The 26,349-nt window shown below is 35.3% G+C and overlaps 1 protein-coding gene across 1 annotated transcript; it reads left to right on the forward strand.

Moving 5' to 3' along the window:
- The first annotated feature begins 3,013 nt into the window (after positions 1-3,013).
- LOC120350017 (cyclin-dependent kinase 2-interacting protein-like) lies at positions 3,014-19,403 on the forward strand. The gene is made up of 5 exons (XM_039421972.1): positions 3,014-3,294; positions 10,876-11,047; positions 12,154-12,232; positions 15,302-15,422; positions 18,948-19,403. The coding sequence occupies exons 1-5, from the start codon at positions 3,225-3,227 to the stop codon at positions 19,142-19,144; spliced, it is 639 nt and encodes a 212-aa protein (XP_039277906.1). The 5' UTR covers positions 3,014-3,224; the 3' UTR covers positions 19,145-19,403.
- Positions 19,404-26,349: the final 6,946 nt, after the last annotated feature.

Below are 26,349 nucleotides of genomic sequence, written 5' to 3' on the forward strand. Positions count from 1 at the left end.
CAGAATACCTAAAAATAGCGAAGATCATTCCAATCCACAAATCAGGACCCAAAAACGAACCTACAAACTATAGACCCATTTCTCTGTTATCTACTCTGTCAAAGATCATTGAAAAATGCATTAAAATACAGTTAATGGAATATTTGAAAGAAAATAACATTCTAGCACATAACCAATACGGCTTCCAAAAAGATAAAAACACCAATGATGCATTATTTCAGGTAAACAAATACATAATAGAGTCAGTTAAAATTAAAAATAAAGTTATCATGACATTCCTGGACCTGGCTAAGGCGTTTGATTCAGTAGATAGAGACAAGCTTCTTAATAAACTTGAAGCTATTGGAGTTAGGGACACTTCACTTCAGTGGTTCAAAAGTTATTTTTGTGAACGCCAACAATTTGTTCAGATTGATGGTGAAGACAGTGATAGGAATGGTGTAGACTATGGCGTCATTCAAGGTAGTACGCTGGGTCCAGTACTGTTCTTGATATATATTAATAATATTTCCCGGCTCAATACTACAAGCAGGATATTCCTATTTGCTGACGATACAGTGGTTATTTCTACAGGTAGGGAATGGGAAGAAGTTTATGAAAATGCCACTAAAGATCTTTCCAAAATAAAAAACTGGTTTGACCATAATAACCTCACTGTGAATCTTGGCAAAACCAAGTACTTGCCAGTTGTTACAAGAAACCAACCAGACCCAGGGCTGAGACAGGTGAAAATGCACTCATGTGGGGATGTTGGATCTTTATCATGTGCTTGCGGGGTAATTGACAGAGTGGATCAATATAAATATCTGGGGGTCATTTTTGACCATCAGCTGAGTTGGGCACCACATATGCAGTGTGTCAAGCAAAGGCTACGACGGATGCTGTATGGTCTATCTCAGTTGAGCCAAGTACTTGATACCAGATTAAGTAAAAGAGTATACCATGCTTATGCACAGTCAGTGTTACAGTATGGTATCATTGTCTGGGGAGGGGTGTCATCTGCTAGCCTGGAGCCTCTCTCGGTTACCCAGCGCACCATTATAAAAAAATTCTTAAAAAAGAACCCAGATATCCCACGTCGCTGTTGTTCTCGGACTTCCCTGTGCTCAACTTAAGACAACTGTATATTAAAACACTTCTCACATATATCAGGAAACACAAAATAGAACTACTCAGCAATATTCAACATAACTATCAACTCGACACAGAAATAACCATGGATATTCAACACCTCAATTATATCACGGAATAGAACTTAGGTCTCCTCACTATCTAGCACAAATCGTCTATAGAAATTTGCCCAATGATATCAGGGAGGCTGAGAGCTGCAGCGATGTGGTGTATAAAAGGAAGCTGTTTAAATGGTTGATTGGCATAGGTTGGGCTGGAACCGAGGGCTTACTTCATTCCTATGCTTCTTAAATCTCTACAATTTAATAAATAAATTGTCACAGTCTTGAGTCCTCTTGCTCTTTTTTTTTTTTTTTTTTTTAGCTCTTTCTTTCCATTTAAGCACTCTTCACAAATGGTCACAAAAACAGTGGTAGGGAAGTGCAATAGTCTGTAGATTGCACTCTATCATACTAGCATGTATGTTAGGTTAACTTAGTATTATGAATGTATATTATTTTGCTTATAACTATTTCAAACTTAATTCACTTTTTGTTATATTCTTGCTCATAGGAACTCTCCCCCATTCACAGATGTATAGTCTTCTTGGGGGATTCCACTTTTCAATAACGTTACAAGTTTAAATAAAATATTAAAGTAATTTATCTTTATATTTATTGCTTTATTGTAACTTAACTATATTTACAAAATTGTAATTTCATGTGGAAAATAAATTGAATTGAAAAAAAAAAAAAATTGTAGAACAAAAATACTTATTTGGTGCAGAAAAAATACGAATAGATACCATTCCAGGGTTAATTCGATATCCCAACCTGGGCAAGGGATGTCCCATCGTGGGCCGATCTTAAGCCCAGGTTGGGACACTCCCCAAAAAATTGTTTCTGCGCAATAAAAAAATCAATTGATGATAAATGCAGTTGCCATCCTCAAGGATGAAAATGTAAGCAAATACAATAAATATAAAATTAAAATATGTAGATTTTTAAAAATTTTTTCCAAGTTATAGCTGTTTGAATTTTGGTGTCCCAACGTGGGCTGGTTTACCCTACCTTAATTTTTTCGGAAAGCAATACTTTCCTCAGAGCTACAATATAAATTGCAAGTACACCCCCTTTTTTTGTCTATATTGACTGGACTAAAGTAGCCTATTATTATATTCAGACAAATTGAATGATGCAAATCTCGTGGCTGATCAATTTGGCTCCAGAAAGAACAAGGGCACAAGAGAAGCAATATTGTGCATCAGAAATATTGTGGAGAAAAGCTTTTAGGTTAACAAGCAGGTACGGTATAAATTGCATTTGTAGACCTGCATAAAGCTGCGTACACATATTCGTGCTTCCAACCCGCACCGAGCACGCTCCTCCCTCGTACCGCCCTCGTACCCCCCTCGTACCACCATCGAACCACAGTCGGACCGCCCACGCACTCATCATGAACATTACGGAAGATGTTAGATCTTCTCGCGTTCCCCGGTCAAACCCCGGTTGCTCCCCGGTCGATCATCAATCGCTCTGCTGGAGTGACGTTCGGTTGCGGAGCAGAGCGAGAGTCTGTACGCACCTTAAGGCATAATTATGATAGGGTGAATATTGTAATGTGCTGATGGAAGTTAATTTAATAATATTAAATTATGGCCGGCTACTACCACGCACACTCACTGGAACGGTCAGCATTTATTGACTGAGCCGCATCAATGTTATTTACAGTTGATGCTGACAATGTATGGTGATTCTCACAAAACAAATTTGGCTTCGGTTACATTATTGTTGGTCTCCTTCTTAACGTGAAATCGTCCAACTACTTTGACAATGTTTTGTGTGGAGAGCGTTAAAAAGCACTCTTATAACCTACAGTTTATAAAATTTACAATCCAAAAGGCAGTGATGACAAACGAGAAAGTATTGAGGTTATGTTCAATTGTATATTTGAATAATCCACAGTTAGACAGTTTAGTTGAATACCACTTTAACTTACAATAAATACTTTTACAATAACGTTTGGTTTACTCAAAAACGGGTGTTTCTGTTATCGTATTACCTAATTCAGAAATTGAAGGTTATAGGCCTACTTACAATATTTTATAAAGAATAATGAATGACAATCCAAGCACCCCATCAAAATATGTTAAATTTGAACACTCAATTTTTTCACCTGTTACAGGTAAGAATATATTTATGTATTTATCTAAAAATTAAGGAAATGTATTCATATTAATAGATTATAAACTTAATAGGCTGGACTTGATGTTGGTACTGATAAAGTACTTGAATTAGTCCTAGTTGAGAATCATGTGTCTGCAGAAGTGTCAACCTTCAAGGGTGACCGACCACTAGGCCCAACTTCTCTGAATATGATCATAAGTTGAAAAATTGCTTCCTGGTAGTTTGGAACCCACCTAGAAATCTATTGGTACAATAATCTCTCATCATCATCCTCTTCATTACCAACGTACAAGCCCTTTAAAGCTCTTGTAGGCATCACCCTAAAAAAATGAATTCTCCAAGTACACGTTAGTTTGAATATTGTTATTTTTCTGTGGCCGCGAAGAATTAATTTACTATTACAAGTAAACTAATTATTGTATCTCATAATATACAAGCGAGGGCATTCTATAAAGGCCAATCCTGCATCAATAACTATACTAATAAAAGCTACTATAATCTATAAAGCAGGCAAGGAATACTTTAATACAGGCTAAGACTACCTAAATTAAGTATTGAGGTAGGTAGGCCTACGGTACTCCTTCCCTGCTAAAGATAAGGTCCTGCGCCCTAAAACACGTCCAGACTTTAAGTTCAAATTAAAGGTAGAATGAAAATTTAGAAGATAATAATATAGGCTAGGTACTGTATTTCAATAGAGGAAGCCAAAACGATTCTGAAGATTTTTCTGAAGAAATGTGACGGAAAGTTTTAGGTCTAAGCTATACCTGTTTTTATTTTGTAATTAGTGGGTCCAATGAGCTCTGAAATGTATAATTTGATAAATGCTCAAATCTTATGTATAATTTGACGAGGAATCTAATGAAACCGATAATGTATCTAATGTATCTTCATTAGTTATTGAGATATTCCTAACAGGTGTAATTAAAAATTTTCGCTTCAAAAGAGGCCAACTAGTTCATTTGGTTAATCGGTACCTAACTTATTATAAATAATAAGATTTTGTAAAATAATCAATTCTGAAATTTTGTTATAATATCTCAGATCTCTTTCTTCTTCTTTGGCTACGCCTTATCCCAATCATATGGGGTCGGCATTTCCCTCCTTCAGCCGTCTCCTCCACAAAATCCTGTCCCATCTCCTCCCCGTGTCACCAACCCCTCTCCTGCAGATCAGCCTCCACTCTGTCTCTCCACCTCATCCTTGGCCTTCCCCGCCTCCTCCTGCTACCCAGATCCAAATCCTGCACCCTCCGTCCCACATAATTCTCCTCACGTCTCTGCACATGTCCAAACCACCTCATCCTGGCCTCCTGCATCTTCGAACCCAATAATCCCACCTCAACTGTAAATCTAATCACCTCATTACGAATCCTATCCCTTCTTGTGACCCCACACATCCATCTTAGCATTCTCATCTCCGCCCACTTCCATTTTCTCCTCTTGCCTCTTTGAAACAGGCCAGGTTTCCGCGCCATACAACATAGCTGGTCTCACTACCGATCTGTTTAGTACACCTGACCCTTCATCTTACAGTTCACTCTCTTATCACAGAGCACACCACTCATTCTTCTCTAGTTGAACCATCCGCAATTCAGTCTATGCTGTATTTCTGCATCCAGCCCACCATCCCTTTGAAAACTTGAACTCATGTACTTGAAGCTCACAGATGATTTGAGTTGACTTCCATCTAGTTCCACGGTCAGTTCGTCATCGTTCCCCAATGCCATGTACTCTGTCTTTGTCCGGCTTATTCTCATACCTCTTTCCTCAAGCGCTTTTCTCCAGCCCTCCAATCACCATTCCAACTGGCTTCTAGTCTCTTCACAGAGCACAATGTCATCCGCAAACAACATGCATCATGGCGCTGGCCTCTTAGCCTCAGATCCTATGACATCAATAATTAGGTCAAACAAGTATGGACTGAGTGTGGAGCCTTGGTGCAGACCGACTCGCGTTTTGGAACTAATCAGTTCTTCCCACACTGGTTCTCACTTGTGTGATGGCTCCTCTGTACATTTCCCTCACCAGATGAACATATTCCTCCGGCGCGAACCTTTCCCTCATACTTCGCCACAGCTCCTGCCTGGGTACCCTATCATAGGCCTTCTCCAAGTCCACAAGTGCAGCTCAGACCGTGTCTCTCTTGCCTTCTCCACCAGCTGCCTAAGCGCAAATATCGCATCTGTGGTTCCTCTCCCATGCATAAAGCCAAACTGCTCCTCACTAATCACAGTCTCCTGTCTCAGTCTTCTCTCAATCACTCTTTCCCAAGCCTTCATTGTGTGAGACATCAGCTATGTACCCCTGTAATTGTTACAATCCTGAACTTCAGCCTTGCCTTTAAAGATAGGGACCAATATGCTCAAGTACAGTCGATAATGCAATACGGAGTAGCAGTATTTATTTATTCTTACAAAAATCTAGGAGTGCAACAGGCATAACAGCCCAAAACGCACTCATGAATACAGGAAATACATTATTAAAAATTATTAAAAAAAATAGATATATATATATATAAATACTAGAAAAGTAATAAAAGAGAATGTTTAAAATGGTACATGTGAAAACAGAAAAGAAAAATAGTATAATAGCTACTCTGAGAAAGAAAAGAACCATGTTAAGGTAAATGATAAAATTTGAATTTTGATTATTCAATAAGATCAATCATAACCACATAAAATAACAACATATAACCTACGTATTACATATGGTTCTAAGAGAAGTGATAAAATAACTAGACAAAAGGGATCAAAAGGGAAGTGGAAAAAATATTAAAAGTTAGTTAGTGGAAAAAGGGTGACCATGGAGAGAACAAATAAAGGCCATTGTGAACCAGAGTAAATTAAGAACAACAGGTCTATATTACTCTTCAATTGAAGAATGGAGACATTTTCTCTTGAAGCTCCATTTAGACAAGCAGAAGAGATCCACCTGACCATCACAGCAGAGGAATATACAAGGAATACGATTCATTGGTGAGTAATAATGACCAACCGTGTTACATCTACAGATTGAGAACTCTTGCCGATTACGATTATTGAAGACAGGAACCTTAAAATTCAGCCTTGCCAACAGATTAGGACTGCTCACGAAACCGTTCACAAGACCATAGAGGAATAACAAGAAAGTACCTTCCGACTGGATGCCAAGTCTCAAAGCCGAACATGCTGCGCAACACACCAGTTGGAAACCCCAAAGGACAAGGACGATTCTGTTTTCTACAAAATAACAATCTCAAAAATGTATTCTGAACAATTTCAATCTCATGTATCAGACCCACCTGATGGGGATCCCAAACCACCGCGCAATATTCAAGCAAGCTCCGAACAAGGCTAGGAAAGAGAGCCATCAAACCTTCAACATCTCTAAACCCAGCCGTAGATCTCATGATGAAACCCAGCATCCTATTAGCCCTACCAACCAAAGAATGGACATGGGGAGCAAAACTCAGAGAAGAATCAAACAGTACACCCAGATCCTTGAAACTATCGACTCTAGAGAGTTGGAAGCCGTTAATTCTATAATTGAAAATAGGATAATTCAGCTTACGAGTGAAGACCATAAATTTACATTTGCCAACATTGAGATCGAGGCCGTTATCCGTGCACCACCCCGAGACAAAATCCAGGTCACTTTGCAGCAGAACAGAGTCATTATGGCAATCAATCCTCCTGTAGATCTTCAAGTCATCAGCAAACATCAAACAATTGGATTGCAACAGGCAGCCAGGTAGGTCATTAATAAACATTAAGAACAACAAAGGACCCAAATTACTACCCTGAGGCACACCAGAGGAACTGACATAAGTGCTAGATTTCAAATTCAAGACAGAAACATAATTAAGACGATCACTCAGGTAGTCAGAAAAGAAACTAACAAGCTGAGGCACCAAACCAAAACTAGATAATTTGCAAACAAGCCGCTTATGACTGATTCTATCAAAAGCCTTGGAAAAGTCAGTGTATACTACATCCACTCTACCCCCAACATCAAGCGCCTCTGAAACATCAGCTGTGATTCAAGCAAGTTAGTTGTGGTTGAGCGACCCCTCAGGAAACCATGCTGACTATTAGATAAAAAGGGACTAATATGACAAATCACACAATCATAAAGCACTCTCTCAAATACCTTAGCAAAAGGTGACAATTGAGCTATTGGGCGGAAGTTGGATATGACATTCCTTCTTCCAGACTTAAATATGGGAATAACCTTACCAATTTTCCATCTGGTGGGGAACACTGAAGACCTCAAGGACAGATCAAAGATGAACTTCATGGGAGGACCCAGTATTTCAGCACAACCCTTTACAATAAATGGAGGAACATTGTCAGGGCCAGAGCCAGAACTAGGTCTCAGATTACCTATTGCTGCCAATATTGTACTCAGGTCAATAGAACCAATTGAAAGGGAAGGGATATTAATTCCAGGATTGATGTTGCCATCGTCGACATCAGCCAAGTGTGTGTCATCAGAAAAAACTGAAAAAAATATTGAGCGAAGCCATCCGGCAAATCATGCAAACCAAAAACCTGATCAGCCAAATGCATACCTTCATGAGTAGAGCCATTAGCTCTCCTTGAGTTGACAAAACCCCAAAAGCTCTTGACATCACTTTTGATACCCGACTCCACCCTGGATATATAGTTACTATATTGCCGAGCAATCAACTGCTTGACCCGAGTTCTCAAGCTTTTAAATTGTTTCAAGTGGTATAAAGAGAAACTCTTCTTTTTAGCACACCTATCCTTCCTTTTCATTAATCCTATTATTTCAGCATTAAACCATGGTGGATATTTAGTGCCTCCCGGCCTGACCCTCCTCTTTGGCACACAATTATCAAAGCACTCATAGATGAAGTTGTAAAATATATCAACAGCTTCATCCACACCAGAAGAATTATAAATAAGTTCCCAATGACAATCTCTCAACTGAGTATAAAGCATGAGATAGTCCGCCCTCCTGAAGTCATACAGTTCAATACAATTCGAACGGGAATTAGGAAATGTGGACAACATCTGAACTGTAATGACAAGCGATGGATGGTGAGCATCCTCTGGAACCAGGAAATAATCACAACGCTCGACATTAATGTCAATGCTGGAAAAGACCAAAATACGATTATTACAATTAAGAACTGTATTACAGAGAGCCAGCTCATAAAAGTTAACGAAACTACGAAGTATGGGGGGGGGGAGGGTGTTATAATTCCCATTTGGAAGAACTGTTCATAATGCACAAATTAATAATTAAATCTATTTTAAATAAACCCAGATTTTTCCCGACTGACCTTATATTTGATGAATTCAAGGTTTTGACAGTTAGACAGTTATATGTAATTAAATTATAAAATGTAATTAAATATTTAATAAAAATTAGAACAAATTTTCCATGCACCAACTACTCATTAAATAGACATTACCGCTTGAGACCTACTTCAAATAAGTATTTGATATATAATACTAATATTGAAACAATTAGACGGCAACTTATTTATCTAAGTACTATAATAATAAAATTCCGGATCATCATCTCAACAATGCTAAAATTACAAAGAAAATGAAACAGGAAATCATTAATTGGATAAAAAGCAATTATTTTTTAAATATTTAAATTATTGTAACCGTTACCTGGATCGTTAATTCACATCCTATCTTCTCTTCCCTCAGCCCTGCCTATCTACCTGCCTTCTTCCACTTCCCTATCACACACCCTTCCGTTCAGTTATACCATACCTGCTTATTACATGGGAAACCATAGTTGGCAAGGTATTCTAAATAGTTTGTTTGACTTTCGATCTCAAAATTCTATATTTTTTCCAAAGTTTGGAATTTTCTAATTAATTGTGATTGATTCAATTCAATTTAGAAGTATTTTTTTTAATTTAAAAATGATTTTTGTGTGTTCTGAATTTTAAATTGAGTGTGTAATTGAAGAATGTTGAGTGACACATAACCTAGCTACATTTGGACTGTTGTATAAATTAGAATTGGAACCGTTTTGGGCGTATAAGCCTGTGGTACTTTTCTGTAAGTTGAGTAATTCTCATTGATTAAATAAATAAATTCTCCCCCAATTTCTTCCAGCACACATCATTTTAGCAATACTGTCTTTTAATGTGTTAATATCATTGATACTGTTAATGTTTTGTTGTATATTGTCTTTTTTTATTATATTTTTGTGTGTTGTGAATAAATTGAAATTGAATATGCTGATGCGCCATTCATCCGGCATTTCCTCCTGCTCCCACTGTTTTGCCATGAGGTCCCACAATAACTCCACTCCTTCCCCTCCCAAACTTCTCCAGGCCTCTATTGGTATATCATCCACTCCCACTGCCTTACCAACGCCTCTGTAACCTCCTCTCTATCTATCTGATGCACAACATTCTCATTCACCTCTCCCTCCTCAAATTTCTACCGTGGATTCTCTTAACTGAGAGTTTCTTGAAATAATTCATCCATCTGCCTCTTATCCTCTCACGGTTCTTCGTGGTTCTAATATTTCAGATATTATCAAAATTACATAACCCACTTTAAACTTGTTTTATTAGGTTCCCTGTTTAGTTAGTTGTATTCCTAAACATTCTGTGTTTACAAAATGGATAAATAACTTAAATTCATGAGTATTAAATTTTTCTTGGTTTTTATAACTGATACTCTATTGTCATTCCACGTCGTTTGTTTTATGTATTACAGGGTGGGGCAGAGCCGATTGACGAGTTTGGAAGGGTTATAAGTAATGAATCGTTCAACTTGAAAAAACATTCTTTTATGTGTTCAATTCAGTTTGAAATACTGATTTTATTGTTTTTTTTAAATTACATCAGTTAAATGGCGGCCAGAAGCAGCAATTCACTGATGTAGTGGCACACTGCGATTGGTAAGGCTCTTCTCTGATTCGCTCCTTTAGTTCTTCCAAGTTGTGTGGGCGATCTTTGAAAACTTTATTTTTGAATTAATCTCATAGAAAAAATCGCATATGCTTAAATTGGGTGAGCGTGCTGGCCATAGTTCTTTGAGAATGGCAACATCACCGTCAATGTGCTCCAAATTTGAATAACTTGCTGAGAAACATGGCTTGAGAGAAAAATGGTTTAGCAGGATGAAGCTACAGCCCACACAGAGCGCATTTCAATGAATATGTTGAGACAAATGTTCCCAGGGCGGCTTATCTCACTAAGGGTGGACTTGAGGTGGCCGGCACGCTCACCCAATTTAAGCATATGCTATATTTTTCTATGGGGTTACCTTAAAAAGAGTTTTCAAAGATCGCCCACACAAATTGGAAGAACTAAAGGAGCGAATCAGAGAAGAGATCCAGGCCTTACTAATCGCAGTGTACCAAAATGCGTTCTAAAACTTCAAAAATACGCTACATTAGTATATTGCTGCTTATGGCCGCCATTTAATTGATATAATTTTCGAAAAATTAACAATAAAAAATATATTTCAAACTGAATTGAACCCATTAAATAATTTTTTGTCAAGTTGAACGGTTCGTCACTTATAACCCTTCCAAATTCGTCAATCGGCTCTGCCCCACTCTGTACAAATCTTATTAGCCTTCATGATTTGCAGTTCCAGTTAGTCCAGTGAGTAGAAGTCCTCAAGTTGGCAATTTGACTGGAAATGTAAGACAAGTGAGAGATAACGCTGCTGATCTGCATAATCTAGTTAATAAATGGAACAAATGTCTCGTCGAAGGTGCATCACTTGTTGATAAGGCAATACAACTCAAACTTAGCACTTCGTGAGTACTTGAGCTTCCAAAACTATCTTTAATTTTAACTTATCTCAAAGTCTTTGATTGATTGAGTACTTTATTTATGTAGATTACAATATATACTGGCTTATACACTTAAAATACAATAGCTTACAATACAGCAAAGTTTTAGATGAATTTACATAACATAAACTAAGAAAATAATTATCGAACTGTAAAATGATATGAAAAAAGTCAATTTGGAATAACTATACAAGATAATATTGTAATGCATCTACATAGATTGGTGGAGCTTTGGACTTATCAATGTCCATTCTTTGGAAATATCCTTCCCAGTAACTCTCTACCAAGAGTTAAAGTCTTTGTATGTATACTTTAATTTCTTATCATAATTGATCTTATCAACTCATGTCAAAATTTAATCAACAGTTTAATAAATTCTGACTTTTTTGACATTGTAAAAACATTTGAAAGGAATTTGAGGAACAATGTGAAACATTGTATCACTGAATTTGGAATTTCCAGTAAATTTTTGAATAGTCTAGAACTTTTTTGAAAATGTATAGACTGATCGATAATCTATTACTATTTTAATAAGTTTGATTTTGAATATAAGTAAAATGAATTTGAAATTTGCACTTTATTGACATTGCAATGGAAGTATCAACCAGATTTCAGCACATGATTACGTAAAAATAGAAAAATATACATACCATATCAAATAATAATATCCATTATTAAGTATTTTAGACGGTATTTAAAAATGAGATGTAGAGGGCTGATACAAAAGAAAGAGGACCAAGAGGCTTGGAGAGCTGTAGTGGAGGCGGCCAAGGCTTATATTGAACTGTAGTGCTAAAAAAGCAAATGCTGAGCAATTACTTTAATTGCAATTAAGTATACTGATTAGAAATTGTATAATTACAATTAACTTTACTGATTAGAAATCGTATAATTGCAATTAACTATACTTATTAGAAATCGTAGAAGAATCTTAACCAAATGATTACGGAAGCAATAATAATTTTTTATACTTTATCTCTAGATCAGATTCATCATAATATTTCTAAAATGTCAATACAGTAATTTCATTGTAATACTGAATACACTCATGTATTTATTTCTTCCTTCAGGTCTAAAGACAAGAAAAATGTTTATCCTCCTGGTCTTTCCGATGTTTGTGACAGTTTAGATCTACTGTGCTGTGAAATGGTAAGTGATTAATTCAGATTGTCATTTTTATAGCAATTATTTTATTATTCAATATATCAGTATATTTGGGTACTTTTATTTAATCAACCACTCATCTCTCTCTATCAACAAATTGAGTTATCTGTTCATCAGATAGAGTTAAATAGTATCCAATGTTCCCCTATACAGGGAATCTAGATTTTAAAGAATCCAGTTGCTCCAATGAAAAAAAGCAAATGAAAATTCATAAAAAAGACGCAGAATGATAATCATAGTTTCCTAATATACAAGACATTCGTAATAAAATGAAGCTCACCTTAACATCCAGGTTCCTGTTTCATTTCTACAGCAGTTCGATGATGTATGTCTGTTATGAATATGATTCTCTCAATCTTATATTATTCTCCATAATAGAAATGGGATTGTAGATTGTAGAAGATTACTGGAATATCAAAGGATTAGAGATTTTTTATGATTTTCTATCAAATCTTCAAGTGCCATATGATAGAGATTGTTCAATCCTTCAATCAAATTCAAGCAATTATTCTAAAAGTATATTTTGTCTAAGATTTGAACATTCTCCTATCGGCATTCTCATTGCGCATTTTTGTCCCATTTATCACAGGATTCGCCATTTTTAAAGCTGTCATTCAGTTTTAAAATCTTATCAGGAATGGAAATAAGTTTTATCTGTAATATTGTAGTTCTTTAAGGGTTCTTTAAACAGCTGGAGTCAGAAAATTTACTTTCTGAAACGGGGCGTAGTCGCAGTTTTTATGACAATCTCTATTCTCTCATTTCTATAATTGGAAACGTTTTCTTGGAAATTAAACATTCCTAAATAATTCAAATTAGCTGAAACTACACTATTTTCTCTTTATTTCATTTTGTGTTCAATTTTCTAGTTTATCAAAATTAAATTTAAATGTGACTATTCGTAGTCATTGTCATAGTCACGTTCGAATTAAATTTGGAAAAACTAGAAAATTGAATACAAAATAAAATAAAGAGAAAATAGTGTAAAGTTTCAGCTATTTTGAATTATTTAGGATGTTTATTTTCGTCAAGGAAAAACGTTTCCAATTATAGAAATGAGAAAATAGAAACCGTACTACTGTCATAAAGCTGCCACTACGTCCCGTTTCAGAAAGCCAATTTTCTGACTCCAGCTGTTTAAAGTCTAGAACTTAGCTGATTCCCGAGCTCGGAAACCGGCCCTTAATGATATTCATAATAATATTCGGATTGAAATAAACTTATATATTTATCAAACTTGTTTTTATAACTTCACTAGCCGTCAGACTCGCTTCGCTCGCCATATCCGTCTAGCCAGGGGACTCCGCCCCCTGGACCCCCGACTGGATCGTCCAGGAATGAGATCAGCAGGCTCGCTTCGCTCGCCTGCATTTTTCATTTGAGCATTTTTATCATATGTTAGAACAATCCAGTCGGGGGTCCAGACTAAACGTCTGGCTAAACTGATATGGCGAGCGAAGCGAGACTGACGGCTAGTAATATAATATTCCCAGGATTGAAGTAGCAGTGCCCAATCAATTTTTCCGCGATAAATGCATTTAAATCTTCAACTTGGTGCCAACCTAACAAAGTCAACTCAACTTAATGCCAACCTGACAAAATTATTAATTTAGTTGCCAGTTAACAACTGCTTCGAAGAGGTACTCTATCTAGATTATAGTTCTATAGTAACATATGATATGGAAATTTCAATTATAATTAAGAGATTGGGAGAAGAAGAATATACATGCTAAAAGACGAACTTTAAACCCTTAAAAACAACCCTTAGAGTTAAAATATTGCCAAAAGATTTCTTAGTGCGCCTCTAAAGGGCCAACTGAACATACCTACCAAATTTGAATGTTTTTGGTCCGGTAGATTTTTAGTTATGCGAGTGAGTGAGTGAGTGAGTGAGTGAGTGAGTCAGTGCCATTTCGCTTTTATATATATAGATTAGGCTTTAAATGAGAATAAAAATTTCCATATTTTTTATTATTAGGGTTTTTCTATGCATGTGAATATGCATAAATGGCATCATTGTCTAATGTAATGTAGAATATTAATATTGTGTTATTAGATGTTGGAATTTATTTTTGGTCCTGATGTGTTTTAAATGTTGATTGCCTTTGTGACCCACTTATTGCTGCTCTGATTGTGTTTGAACAGAGCATTGTGTTTGAACATTCAAAATACTTTCAACCATGGAAAAATTGTTGGAATTCTCTTCAAGTTCCATTGAGAAACGATATCATGGAAATACTCGTACAGGACAGGGTCTGTATAATAAGTAACCGGACTGACCTTAGGAAATTTTTTATTGGCAAAATATGTACAATTTTTCATTAGATATCTTCAAAGTAGTCCCCATTGGATTCGATAACACGACCGCCCGGGCTCATCGAGTCCGTCCGGGGATTGCGACTCGTGGATCCTCCATCACGACAATGCTCCGTCGCACACCTGCCTGCTCGTCACCGAGCAGTTGGCCAAACAGTCGAGGGTAACGTTGCCACATCCTCCTTACAGCCCGGATATGGCACCACCGGACTTCTTTTTTTCCCCAAGTTCAAGAGACAACTTAAGGGGACGCGGTTCGGGACTCTGGAAAACGTTCAACGTGCTACGACGAGGGCTCTAGACAGCATAGAGGTTGCCGACTTCCAGGGAGCGTTCAGGGATTTGAAAATCCGGTATCAGCGTGTTATCGACTCCATTGGGGACTAATTTGAAGATATCTTATGAAAAATTGTACATATTTTGCCAATAAAAAATTTCCTGAGGTCAGTCCGGTTACTTATTATACAGACCCTGTATGTTAATTGTTTAAACCTATGATGATCTGATCAGCATCATACATCAAATCAACACCATGCATAACGTTATCTCAATTCTTATCTTCATATTCCATTATCTCCCCACTCTCTAATTCTGAAAGTATTTGAAAATATTATTGCATCTTTTTCTCTTGTCTGTAATATCATATAAATTAGATTATTGTTCATTTTTTATCATGAAACTAATCGATAATATAAGAGTGAATAAGCTTATTAATTTAATCCTAATTCTCAATTCCAGAGCAATTCTGTGATGCTAATGAAAAGGTGCATAGAAGAACTCTATGGTATCGATAAGTTGGAAATATTGAGGGGTACAAGTGATACACCAATGTTTTCTACATGGCCTTCAGAAATATTCGGTAAACTTTTTTTCAATTAGTATTCAATTTGGTGTGGGTTTTTTCTAGTTCCTTTTCTATGAAATTCTTGGGGAGTCAGTTTGAACACATTTTTTTATATCGTTCTCTTTACTAGTAGTTCGGAGAACAGTAGAACTCGCTACACTCACTAAAATCGCACTATCCACACATGCCCGCCTATTCACACACAAACATACATACAAATTGGATTTAGAGTATGATGATAATATACGCAATAGGATCGGTGGAGGACGCTGAGAAATAGAAGAGTTCTTTACTCTTTTTAGCTAGGATGCAGGATTGAAGAGATAAAAAATTGAAATGTGGGACTTGGAAAAAATATCGAATTCTAAATGTTTAAAATTTTCAACATGTGATGTATGAAATAATAATACCGCCTTGGAGCGCTGGAAAATAAAAATCTCTCACACTTTTGAGTAGGATGCACGGTTAAAGAGATAAAAAACCTGAAACTTGAATTGGGACACAAAAAAATTTGAATTCCAAAAATTTTGAAATTTTGACTTTGTGATACATGAAATAATACAGCTTTGAAGCAGTGAGGAGAATGAGCCCAATTACAATATGATCCGATAAGGTATGGAAAATTTAGGTTTATTTTTAGGGTAGAATTCCCGAATAAAGGGCTGCCATCTTGAAACGGGGATGAATTAAACAATTTTAAATAAATACGTTTCTGTGCCTTGCTTCAAAGTACTTGTATACCAAATTTCATCCAAATCGGACCATAACTGGGACTGTAACTGCGGTACAAACAAACAGACAAACGCCGATTCACTTGAAACATAGAATTCGCTTCGCTCATTCAATTAACATTCGGTAGGTCTACTTGTATAGTCTTGAACTGTTGTAAGAATCCTCTGTGGATGTTTTCTAAATCCAAACATACACAGAATGAAGCTTTTGGTTTTGGGAACAGTGTGCATAGAAGATTTCTTACCGAGTTTGGAAAAGTTATGTGTACGTTTTTGGAAGGAACTTCTGTTGAGAAACAAATAATCATGAATGGAGATTTCCATAGAAAAAAATACTTCAACAATACGATTCATTAAGATTAGTAAATGGTTGGAATCATCAAAATAAATACAAAACAACCATAAATAAAATTGGATATTGTCACCATTGAAGCTCATTGTTGGTAATCATTCTCGTGTGTGAAACCACTGAGAAATAAATACTCTTTCAAAAAGTCAGACTGCTATGTCAATGATTGAATCAATTTCGATCGTGAATGCAATCAGTTCTTCATGGAAAATCAAATTAAAGAGATTGAACTCACTCAATACCCACGAGACTATCCATCGCCTCTCCAATTATTGGTAAAATCTGCTGTATCACTTGGAATTCCGTTTCCAGTCTCTAAAAGCCCTCATCAAATGAGGAAATCATTAAGAGAAATAAAATGAGGGAATCAAAGAAATTTTCTTGAAACCGTTTTTCAAATCTTATACATGAGTTTTCCCACTTGAGGTATGATTTCATTAAACTTCCTAGGAGTCATCATGCTTTTATCACTTCGCCGTTCTTGTGGCTCATCTATAGTGAGTTCAACGTTATAATGGCAGTATATGATTAACATTGGTGTTGAAAACCTTGTCTATCATTCAACAAAGCAGATAGCGCTATCCTTTTCAGCTCCGCAACATTGCCAGATCGTTCTTCAACAAAGAAGAGATTTATTTACGGTATTTAGCGTATGGCAGATACACAACTTTTTGTACGTTCTGTGTTCAGTAAATTGTTCCAGTTCCAATCGTAAATTGTTCCATCACGTGACTAGTGCAAAATGTTCCCATGGAACGCCATTTCAAAATCGTTGGTTCAAGCTTTTGGCGCGCACATATAAAGTTGATTTACACTAAAATGTGTAGTTTACTAGCTAAGTGAATGAAAAAAGGCTGTTTTACAAACCTACCGGCTAGACAAGTGTAAATTTCTTTTATACCATTACTCTCAAATTTTCTATTGAGAAAAATTCATTTAATGAATGGTTATCAAACATCATATTGTTGATTATGTATTCTATGCTATGGTAAATAAACTATCAGCGCATGCTAAGAGAAGCAAGCAGACTACAATGATCGACCAATGAGAGCTCAGATAGTTGGAACTGTACCAGGTCGGACAATTTACCACACTTCGACTGTGGGGCAGAAAGCTGGAGTTGGAACAGGTTTCTGGAACAGAATCTGTCAAAATTCCTCCCATGGAACGCGGAACATTTTACTTGGTAAATTGTGAATCGGACAATTTACTACATTCCATGTACACAGAACGGGCACATATAGCTCATGAGTCTCAAATGCCTAGATATATACTGAATATTTCTAAATTCTTTTAAGAAATAAAATTAATAGTCAAAGAATTTGACAATTGAAAGAATTATTATTAAATCAATATCTACATTATAAGAATTATTAAATCATTTTGAAATATATTTCATTGGCGAATAAAATATATTTTTCATCAAGAATGAACAGTTAATATTACTTCAGATATACCGGTATCAGCTATTCCCTATAGAAGGCAGTGGAAGGCAGAGAATAAGCAACGCTGTTTTTCTATCTTTCTCCACTGCTATTATAACGTAGACCTCACTATAGTCAAAATTCTAAGCCAAGATTTCATAAAACTACTATCCGGTCAATATAAATATGCGGATTAGACAACTGGTTGATCTGATTCTGAGCAGGAAGTTCCAAATTTGTCATTTTCCATCATAGGATTCAATATTTTGTTTCAGCGATTTGAAACCTATCTGGAAATTTAATCATAGAAGAAAATAAATAAGCTGGAAACAATAATTATACATCATATCCAAAAATAAAATCTTAAACAATTATTGTTAGTGTTTTTGTGTTTTGTTTCGGTTTTGTATATGTTTGGACTTTTTAACATCAAAATGAACTTTATTTCGAAGTGAAAAGTGTAAATTTAAAGTATTGTGCTCACTATAACCTTAGTGTTAGTGTTCGGTTTCCCATTAGGGAACTTTGGACTATATACGGCGAGGTGGAGCTACCTTTGGGTCTCCCCACCATTCAAAGCCATACGCTAATAATAATAATAATTGTTATGAAAATCGACATAAAATTGCTTACCATTCTCGAAGAAAAATTAAAAAGGGAATGAAACTCCTGAGTAACTTTTTCTACCAAGAAGAACTTGGAAAAATAATAATGATAATAAATACGAGACATCAGCAAATGCTCAAAACTTTGGCATTAACAACACTCGATTATTTGTAAACTTGAGAAAATTTCCAAGTTGATTGATTTTTAACATAATCAATCAACTTGTAAATTTTCTCAAATATTTACAAATAAACGAGTCTTGTTCATTTCAAAACTTGAAGCATTTGCGGGCGTCTTGTATTTATCATCGAACTCATACGTTTTGATATATGAATGTGGTTTCAATATTATTTTCATTCCTAATGTACTGGAACTCGACGTGGAATGTCTTCTGATAAATTGAATTCTACCATTCTTTTGTCTTTTTCAGGTGAAGTGGTGCATGAAATATGTGAAGCTTATTGCAAGGAACTGGAGTTGAAAATATTCGTCAAAGATAATATCGCTCACCTTAGCGAAGAGTCTGACTTGATATTTTATAGAACCTCCTGGGCATTAGAACCATATATCAATAGCAATGTACGTCTTGCTCTAGCTGCCATTTTGAAAGAGACTGGTCATATATAAACAAGAAAATATACACGGGCCCAGTTGCACGAAAGCCGGTTAAATTTTAATCCTGATTAATTTCACGAGAACCAATCAGAGAGGGCTTTTTGAAAAGAAAGCTTCTCTGATTGGTTCTCATGAAATTAATCACGATTAAAATTCAACCGGCTTTTGTGCAACCGTTACATATAGTACTATTATAATTAAGTTATATATCAGCTGTTTATTACCATGTTACATAATAAAGTGATCAATAAACATGATTTTATAAAAAGAACTGGTAGCTTACCCGGCGAACTACTTACCTCCAAAAAATCAATGTATCTCACGTCACACTAGAATTTATTTGGTGAATCATGGAACATGAAATTCATCTGACAATCAATATTTCCATTTACATCTCAATACGGACTTCCTATGTGCTTAAACCACCGTTTTAATACCAGTAAACAATTTTATCACAGAGTGACGTGTTTATTACAGCTGGTAAGTTTAGATGCTAAATCATAATTATTATCACAACATGATCTTGAATCATGAAGATCTTCCCGTTCTACGTTAGCCGCTCGGCCGACAATTTTGAAAACATAGTTCTGTAAAATGGATTAATATATAATTATTATTAGCCACCCAATTAGAATTTCTTGTCAGAAATCATCCCAAATATTCACACAACATATTCCCAAAGTTTCATGCCGTTACGTCAAGTAGTTTTTGAGTCTATAGGGAACAAACAAACTAACACACAAACAGACATTCATTTATATATATATATATATATATATATATATATATATATATATATATATATATATATATATATATTCCATTTATGATAGCCTAGGGCTATTCTAGTTCACTTTTCATTAGTTCACTTTTTAGCTTTTCCCAATTTCATATCTTGTGTTCCTATCCTCCTGAAAGATCACTTGAATTCTCTCTCACTTTTCCAGTATAATTTGCGCACTATAAATTCTCCATTTGCTCTGATCATTCAGTTTTCATAAAAATCTTTAAATTTGAAAATGTGAAAGATTAATTTTTAGCAGCTATAACATCTCTCTCTTTTGTATCTGGTTCCATAAGTTCAGTCAAGACATTCAAGCATTGTCGTATTAGGTCACTACCTCCGTAAACAGAGGAGGTAGTGATCAGGTACGCTTCACAAGTGCTTTGGAACATATGATTCTTTGAGGATAAGTTAGTTAGTTGCTATCGATAATTTCAGAGCACACTGGTAAATCGTACCAGGCTTTGCCGATTTCAAATGTATTGACCGAGCGTGATAAACCGTCCATTAATGTCATAATTTTCATATTTATGTATAATTTTCTTAAATTCTGTCTTATTATTTATTAAATTAGTGATTTTGTATTAGTTCCACATCAAATAAACTCGAAATAAAATATTCTGTGCCACTTTTTCCAAGATAAGCTCGGTTACCTTAACAAATTGTTAATAAATTCTTATAGAAAAATTTCAAATTATCTGGGTTTCTGATGTTTTATTCGAATCTACATTGCCAGGCCTGAATTTATAAAACACGCTTAATGGCCGGAAAAGTGGAACTCTATAATTTAAATTCTTATTAATTCCAATTGAAAAGTTGAATGGAATAGGGGCGAAACCCTTGAAGTTTTTAACTAATTTCAAAATATAGTGTTTTTTCTAAATACTTGGAAATTTTTGAAATTCCTTTTACTTTCTTACTGAAATGAACAATCTTGAATGCTCATTCACATTATGCCTACATTACCCAAAATTCACCCACTACTCTTTCAAATTGCTTGAAATTCTCTATAAAGTAAATATTTACAATGCTCTTACTGTTGAAATGTAAGTAAAATACCTATATTTATTAGGTGGAGCTATGACTTTTAAGTATTTTCTCTTGACTTACAAGACCTTTTATTATTAATGATCAAATCAATTTCGATGGAAATTGGCATTAGAACTATAATGAATCATCCATTTACTATCATTGTCACATCATCATAATGCATTGATAATCATTTGCTCAGTTTTCCAAAGTAGATTCCAGTCAAGGTGTTTAGATGTTTGCTTCCTTGTTTATACCGCAGTCTAATTTTGTCAAGTTTTCAACTTTTGCAGATTAACTTCAAAGACACAAATTCACCTCGAGGATCTCTCATAAAAATAACTTTTTTTTTGTTCAGTTTATTTCTAATGACTTTACTTCATATTATGACTTCAATTATTATAACACTCCGTTATTATATTTTTATAATAAATGTGATATTTTTAAATATTTTTATGGGAAGCAAACATCTCAACACCTCGACTGGAATCTACTTTGGAAAAACTGAGCAAATGATTATTAATGCATGATAATAATGTTACAATAATAGTAAATGGCTGATTCATTATAGTTCTAATGCCAATTTCCATCGAAATTGATTTGATCATTAATAATAAAAAGTCTTATTATTATATTATTATCAGCGTATGGCTTTGAATGGTGGGGAGACCCAAGGGTAGTTCCACCTCGCCGTATATAGTCTAAAATTCCCTAATGGGAAACCGGACACTAAGGTTATAAGTGAGCACAATACTTTCAATTTACACTTTTCACTTCGAAATAAAGTTCATTTTGATGTTAAAAAGTCCAAACATATGCAAAACCGAAACAAAACACAATACCACTAAAGCTGGGTTTACACCAAAGTTATTAACAAAATGTTATTAACTCAATCCTTATAAATTCAAATTCAAATTCAATTGTTTTATTCATAAAATATTACATATTCACAAAATATAAAAGTGTTATAAATTACATGAATGAATTCTCCCTGCCTGGATGATTTGTCCGTGTGCAGGGAGGAGTCGCAAATTATCAGACAGAGGGCAAACACTAGCAATAATAAAATAAATTACAAACTATGAATAATAAATAAATTTGAAAGAATAATAAGAGAGTTTATTTTAATAATAAATTTCAAAACTAAAGATAGAAAAAAAAACAATAAATAAATAAATAAAAGTGTCAGCTCGACGGCGTTTAAAGGGCTGAGTTGGGAGTAATATAGCTTTATTAGCGTGGTACTGTGTGTAATATTTGAATATACAGGGAATTCTTGGAAAAGTAAATGTGTTGGATATCTATGATTTTTGGCCAATAGTGTTTTAATAAGTGCTCTCTGTGAGACCGCGACAGGACGCAGGACACCCAAGGAGGCACCGCCCCACGCCAAGATGCCATACTCAAGCAATGTCTGCACATATGCATAGTAGACAGAACGACAGTGTCCAGGACTCAGGAACCTTCCCAGCTGTGCAAAAGCATAATTCATTTTACGCAACCTCTGCCTGAGGTACTGCACATGGGCCACCCAACTCAACTTGTGGTCGAATATTATGCCAAGATATTTGTGAGTTAAGACTTGTTCTATCTCAGGACAGTTACAGTCATTGGAGAATGGGTCACCACATGAATGCATCCTGAGCACCCTGGGCCCGGGGCTATTACGAAGGAATATAGGTAGACACTTGGATTTCGAAATATTAATTGACAACACATTGTTGTCAAACCAATTTTTTAGTTTAAGGAGATCAGAGGAAGCATTATTGAATGTTTCAGTCCATGTGCAGCCTGTAGACACAAGTGCCGTGTCATCGGCAAAGAGGAATAATTGACCATGTAGGTGCAACCTGGATATGTTATTGATGTAAATGAGGAAAAGTAGGGGGCCCAAGGTACTCCCCTGCACCACTCCATAATCAACTGCAATAGAATCACTGTCTGTGCCATTTAATGATATTCTCTGTGTTCTATCTTCAAAATAGCTTCTAAACCATCTTAAGGTGAGATTCTTGAAGCCAATTGCTTCAAGTTTTGCAAAAAGTATATTCCTATCTATTGAATCAAAGGCCTTGGCTAAATCCAGAAAAGAAATTAGAACTTGTTTATTGCTAGATTGTGTGGTAACATACTTGTTAATTTCAAAAAGAGCATCGGATGTGTTTTTAGAGGTTCTAAAGCCGTACTGGTTGTTAGAAATGATATTGTTGTTGTCTAAGTAGTTATTGACTTGGATTTTCACGCATTTCTCAATTACTTTAGCTAGAGCAATCAGAAGGGAAATTGGCCGGAAGTTACTTATAATTGATTTCGAGCCAGATTTGTATATAGGTATAACTTTAGCCAATTTGCAAGACTCCGGAAAACTGCCAGAGGAAATACTGAGATTAATTATGTGTAAAAGCGGGATGAGCAGCCCATGCACATTATCCTTCAACAGCTGAGTCGGAATTGAATCCCAACCCGGCGCAGAACGCCCCCTCATGCTGCCCACCACAGTCAGCAATTCATGCTCAGCAACAGGACGAAGCTCAAACACGGCACCGGTAGCGTAGTCGGAGTCCCTCACCTCAGATGGACCAGAGGGTTGGATCACCGCAGCCAGACGCGCCCCCACAGAGGCAAAAAATCTATTGAAATCATTAGAAATTTCTTCCACCTTTGGGGGAGGAGCAGGGTTGCCGTCATTGAAAGCGTCAACCGGAAACTTATCTTTATGAGTGGGCTGACCAGAAATCTCATTAACAACTGACCAGAATTTTCGAGGGTCTCCTCCCGATGTATCTATTTCATTTTTATAATAAGTGAATTTAGCTCGTTTTATAGTTGAGTGAAGAACATTTCTATACCGTATATATCTATTTTTTAGAGCCAGGTTGAAAGGTTGATTTTGTGACTGTTTTCTAAGTTTGTCTCTATTGCGGATTGAGTTAACCAAATTATAAGTGATCCATGGTTTTAGCCTCGATTTTTTTGCGTTATTAACAACTTCAATAGTATTGGATGATATTATATTTTGTAAGGTACTGATAAAATTAATTGAGGATGTGTTTAGATCAGTTACAGCTGTTACGTGATCCCAGTTTTGATGAGATATAGAAAGGTTGATATTGGACCAGTTACGTATTAACTTTACCTCCCGTTGTTCAGGTCTTTTGTTTTCTCGGGTGTGAAGTATAATACATGTAGCAAAATGATCTGTCACAGCTGATTCTATTACTACTGATTTTGCAACAAATTTACTAATCCGTCTTAGAAAAAAATGGTCTAAGCAGCTATTACTGTCCGGTCTTGTAATGTTCTCTATGCACGGTATCAGATTTGCCTCACATAGCGTGTCCAAATAATCGTCACGTAATGGATAAGGATTAGGCTGTAGAAGATCGCAATTAATATCTCCACCAAATATACATAATTTGGAATGGCGAAATTCATTATCATAGTACGCAGAGAGACCCTCGATGAACTGTGGAAAGCTGGAATTAGGACTACGATAAACGGCCAACAGATCGAATTTAACCCCCTCCCAATTGAAATTAAGAGATAAGCTCGTGGCCACTCCACCCAGCAACAGCTGACTGCAAGTAACGGATAGGCTACTATCAATATAGACGACAATACCATCGCTACTATTTAAGTTATTATAGGACCTATGCAGAGTGTATCCATGAATGTTATTTAAATCGCTATCATCCTTAAGCCAAGCTTCCGTAAGGATAATACAATGAAATTTTACTTGAAGCCCTTGCAAAAGAACTACGAAAGAATCAAAGTTTTTATTATAACTACGAATGTTTTGGTGGATAACCCTAAACGCCGTCGATTTGTCAGCATCAATGTTAGCGAAATTATTTATATCATTACAGATAACACAGTCTATTAAAGGAGAATCATAAGCATCTGCATCCAGATTCATTATCTCTAAAGTACGCAATAAAAGAAAAGAAGAAGAAAATATACAATAATTGTCGTCGCTTGCCACTCATGGTGCTTTATATGTTAAATATAAAATTTAGCAAGCCGCAAAAAGATAACAATTCATTAAATTGGATAGAGTTTAAAACAAAGTTATCATATTAGGCTTGGTAAGTTATAAATCATGTACAGTATTTGAATTTTACCTATGTATTTTTTACTGACAATGCCTTTATACATGTGTATGTTTTCGGACAGTCGCCTTTAATCTATTCTATTCTAGTAGAAATAAGAACTACTTATTGGATCTACTTACAACTTATTGGATATATTATGATTATGATTAAATAAAAGAGATCCTCTAAAAAAAAATAATATCAATATATATATAAAAGAAAAAATATGAAAAAGTAGTTCACTGAACTATCATAATATTATAGAAGAATGTACATATCGTGTACAATATGCTGAAGAAAACAAATCTCGTCCGATAGAAATTCTTATAATCCAGTTGTTTCAACTTCAGTAAGTTGAGGATAGTATTACCGTATTGTATTGGTTTTCTTATACTAGAGTGAGTATAATATAAATATTGAACATTTTCCATCCATTGAATGAAATAAAAGAAAGTTCAGCTAGAAGAACAAAAAAGACATCTTCATGCTCAGAGGAATCAAAAACGAAAAAACGTAATAGATGTCTAGTATGACAAAAAAAACAGAAATTGGATAAAAAACAATTTAAAAGCAGAGTATCCTCTTTCACACCGATCATTATCTCAGATTTTTGAGTGGAGATTTATCACCACTTATCTGCTTTACTGAACAACAATAATAAGGTAGATACAGCACTTTTATCTTAACTCACAACACCTCATTAAATCGTAATGTTGGATTGTTCGAATGTAAAATGTCTATTTATACAGTTTAAACTTGTAGAAGAATGAGGAGGTCCCTTTAATAGGAGAAAAAGGAAGAGGATCATGGATATAAGGGAAAGAAATTAATAATATTAGAACGGAAAGGATGAAGCGAAAAATATGAGTAAGCAAGAATTTTAGTGCACTACATAAGCATGATGGGCTACATTAAGCTACATGTTAGCTTATGCATTTGCTAGCATTCAGTATGCAAACCAGAAAGTATTATTAATTATATGCTTTGATTTGTACATAATCAATTATTCAATAGAGTGAAGGAAGGCTTTGCGATATAGTACACCACAATTCCTCCCTCAATATCTATGAATACTGTTGAAAAAAAATTTAATTAACTGAATGAATAGCTTTGTGATCTAATTGAAAAGATAATTGTTCTATATGAGAGTGCAATTCTAAATACAATTTAAGCAAGTGGGTTCAGCCTACTTGTAGCCAACAAAATAGGTTATGGAAATTTCTGAGGAAACCAAATTTTTTTTTCGCTTATAAGAGAGGAGTATGAGTGAGAGAGAGGTAAAGGAGTTATGGAATAAAAGATAATAAAGGCAC

The sequence above is a fragment of the Nilaparvata lugens genome, chromosome 2 (assembly GCF_014356525.2).
Source record: "Nilaparvata lugens isolate BPH chromosome 2, ASM1435652v1, whole genome shotgun sequence".
In the NCBI taxonomy this organism is placed as follows: Eukaryota; Metazoa; Arthropoda; class Insecta; order Hemiptera; family Delphacidae; genus Nilaparvata; species Nilaparvata lugens.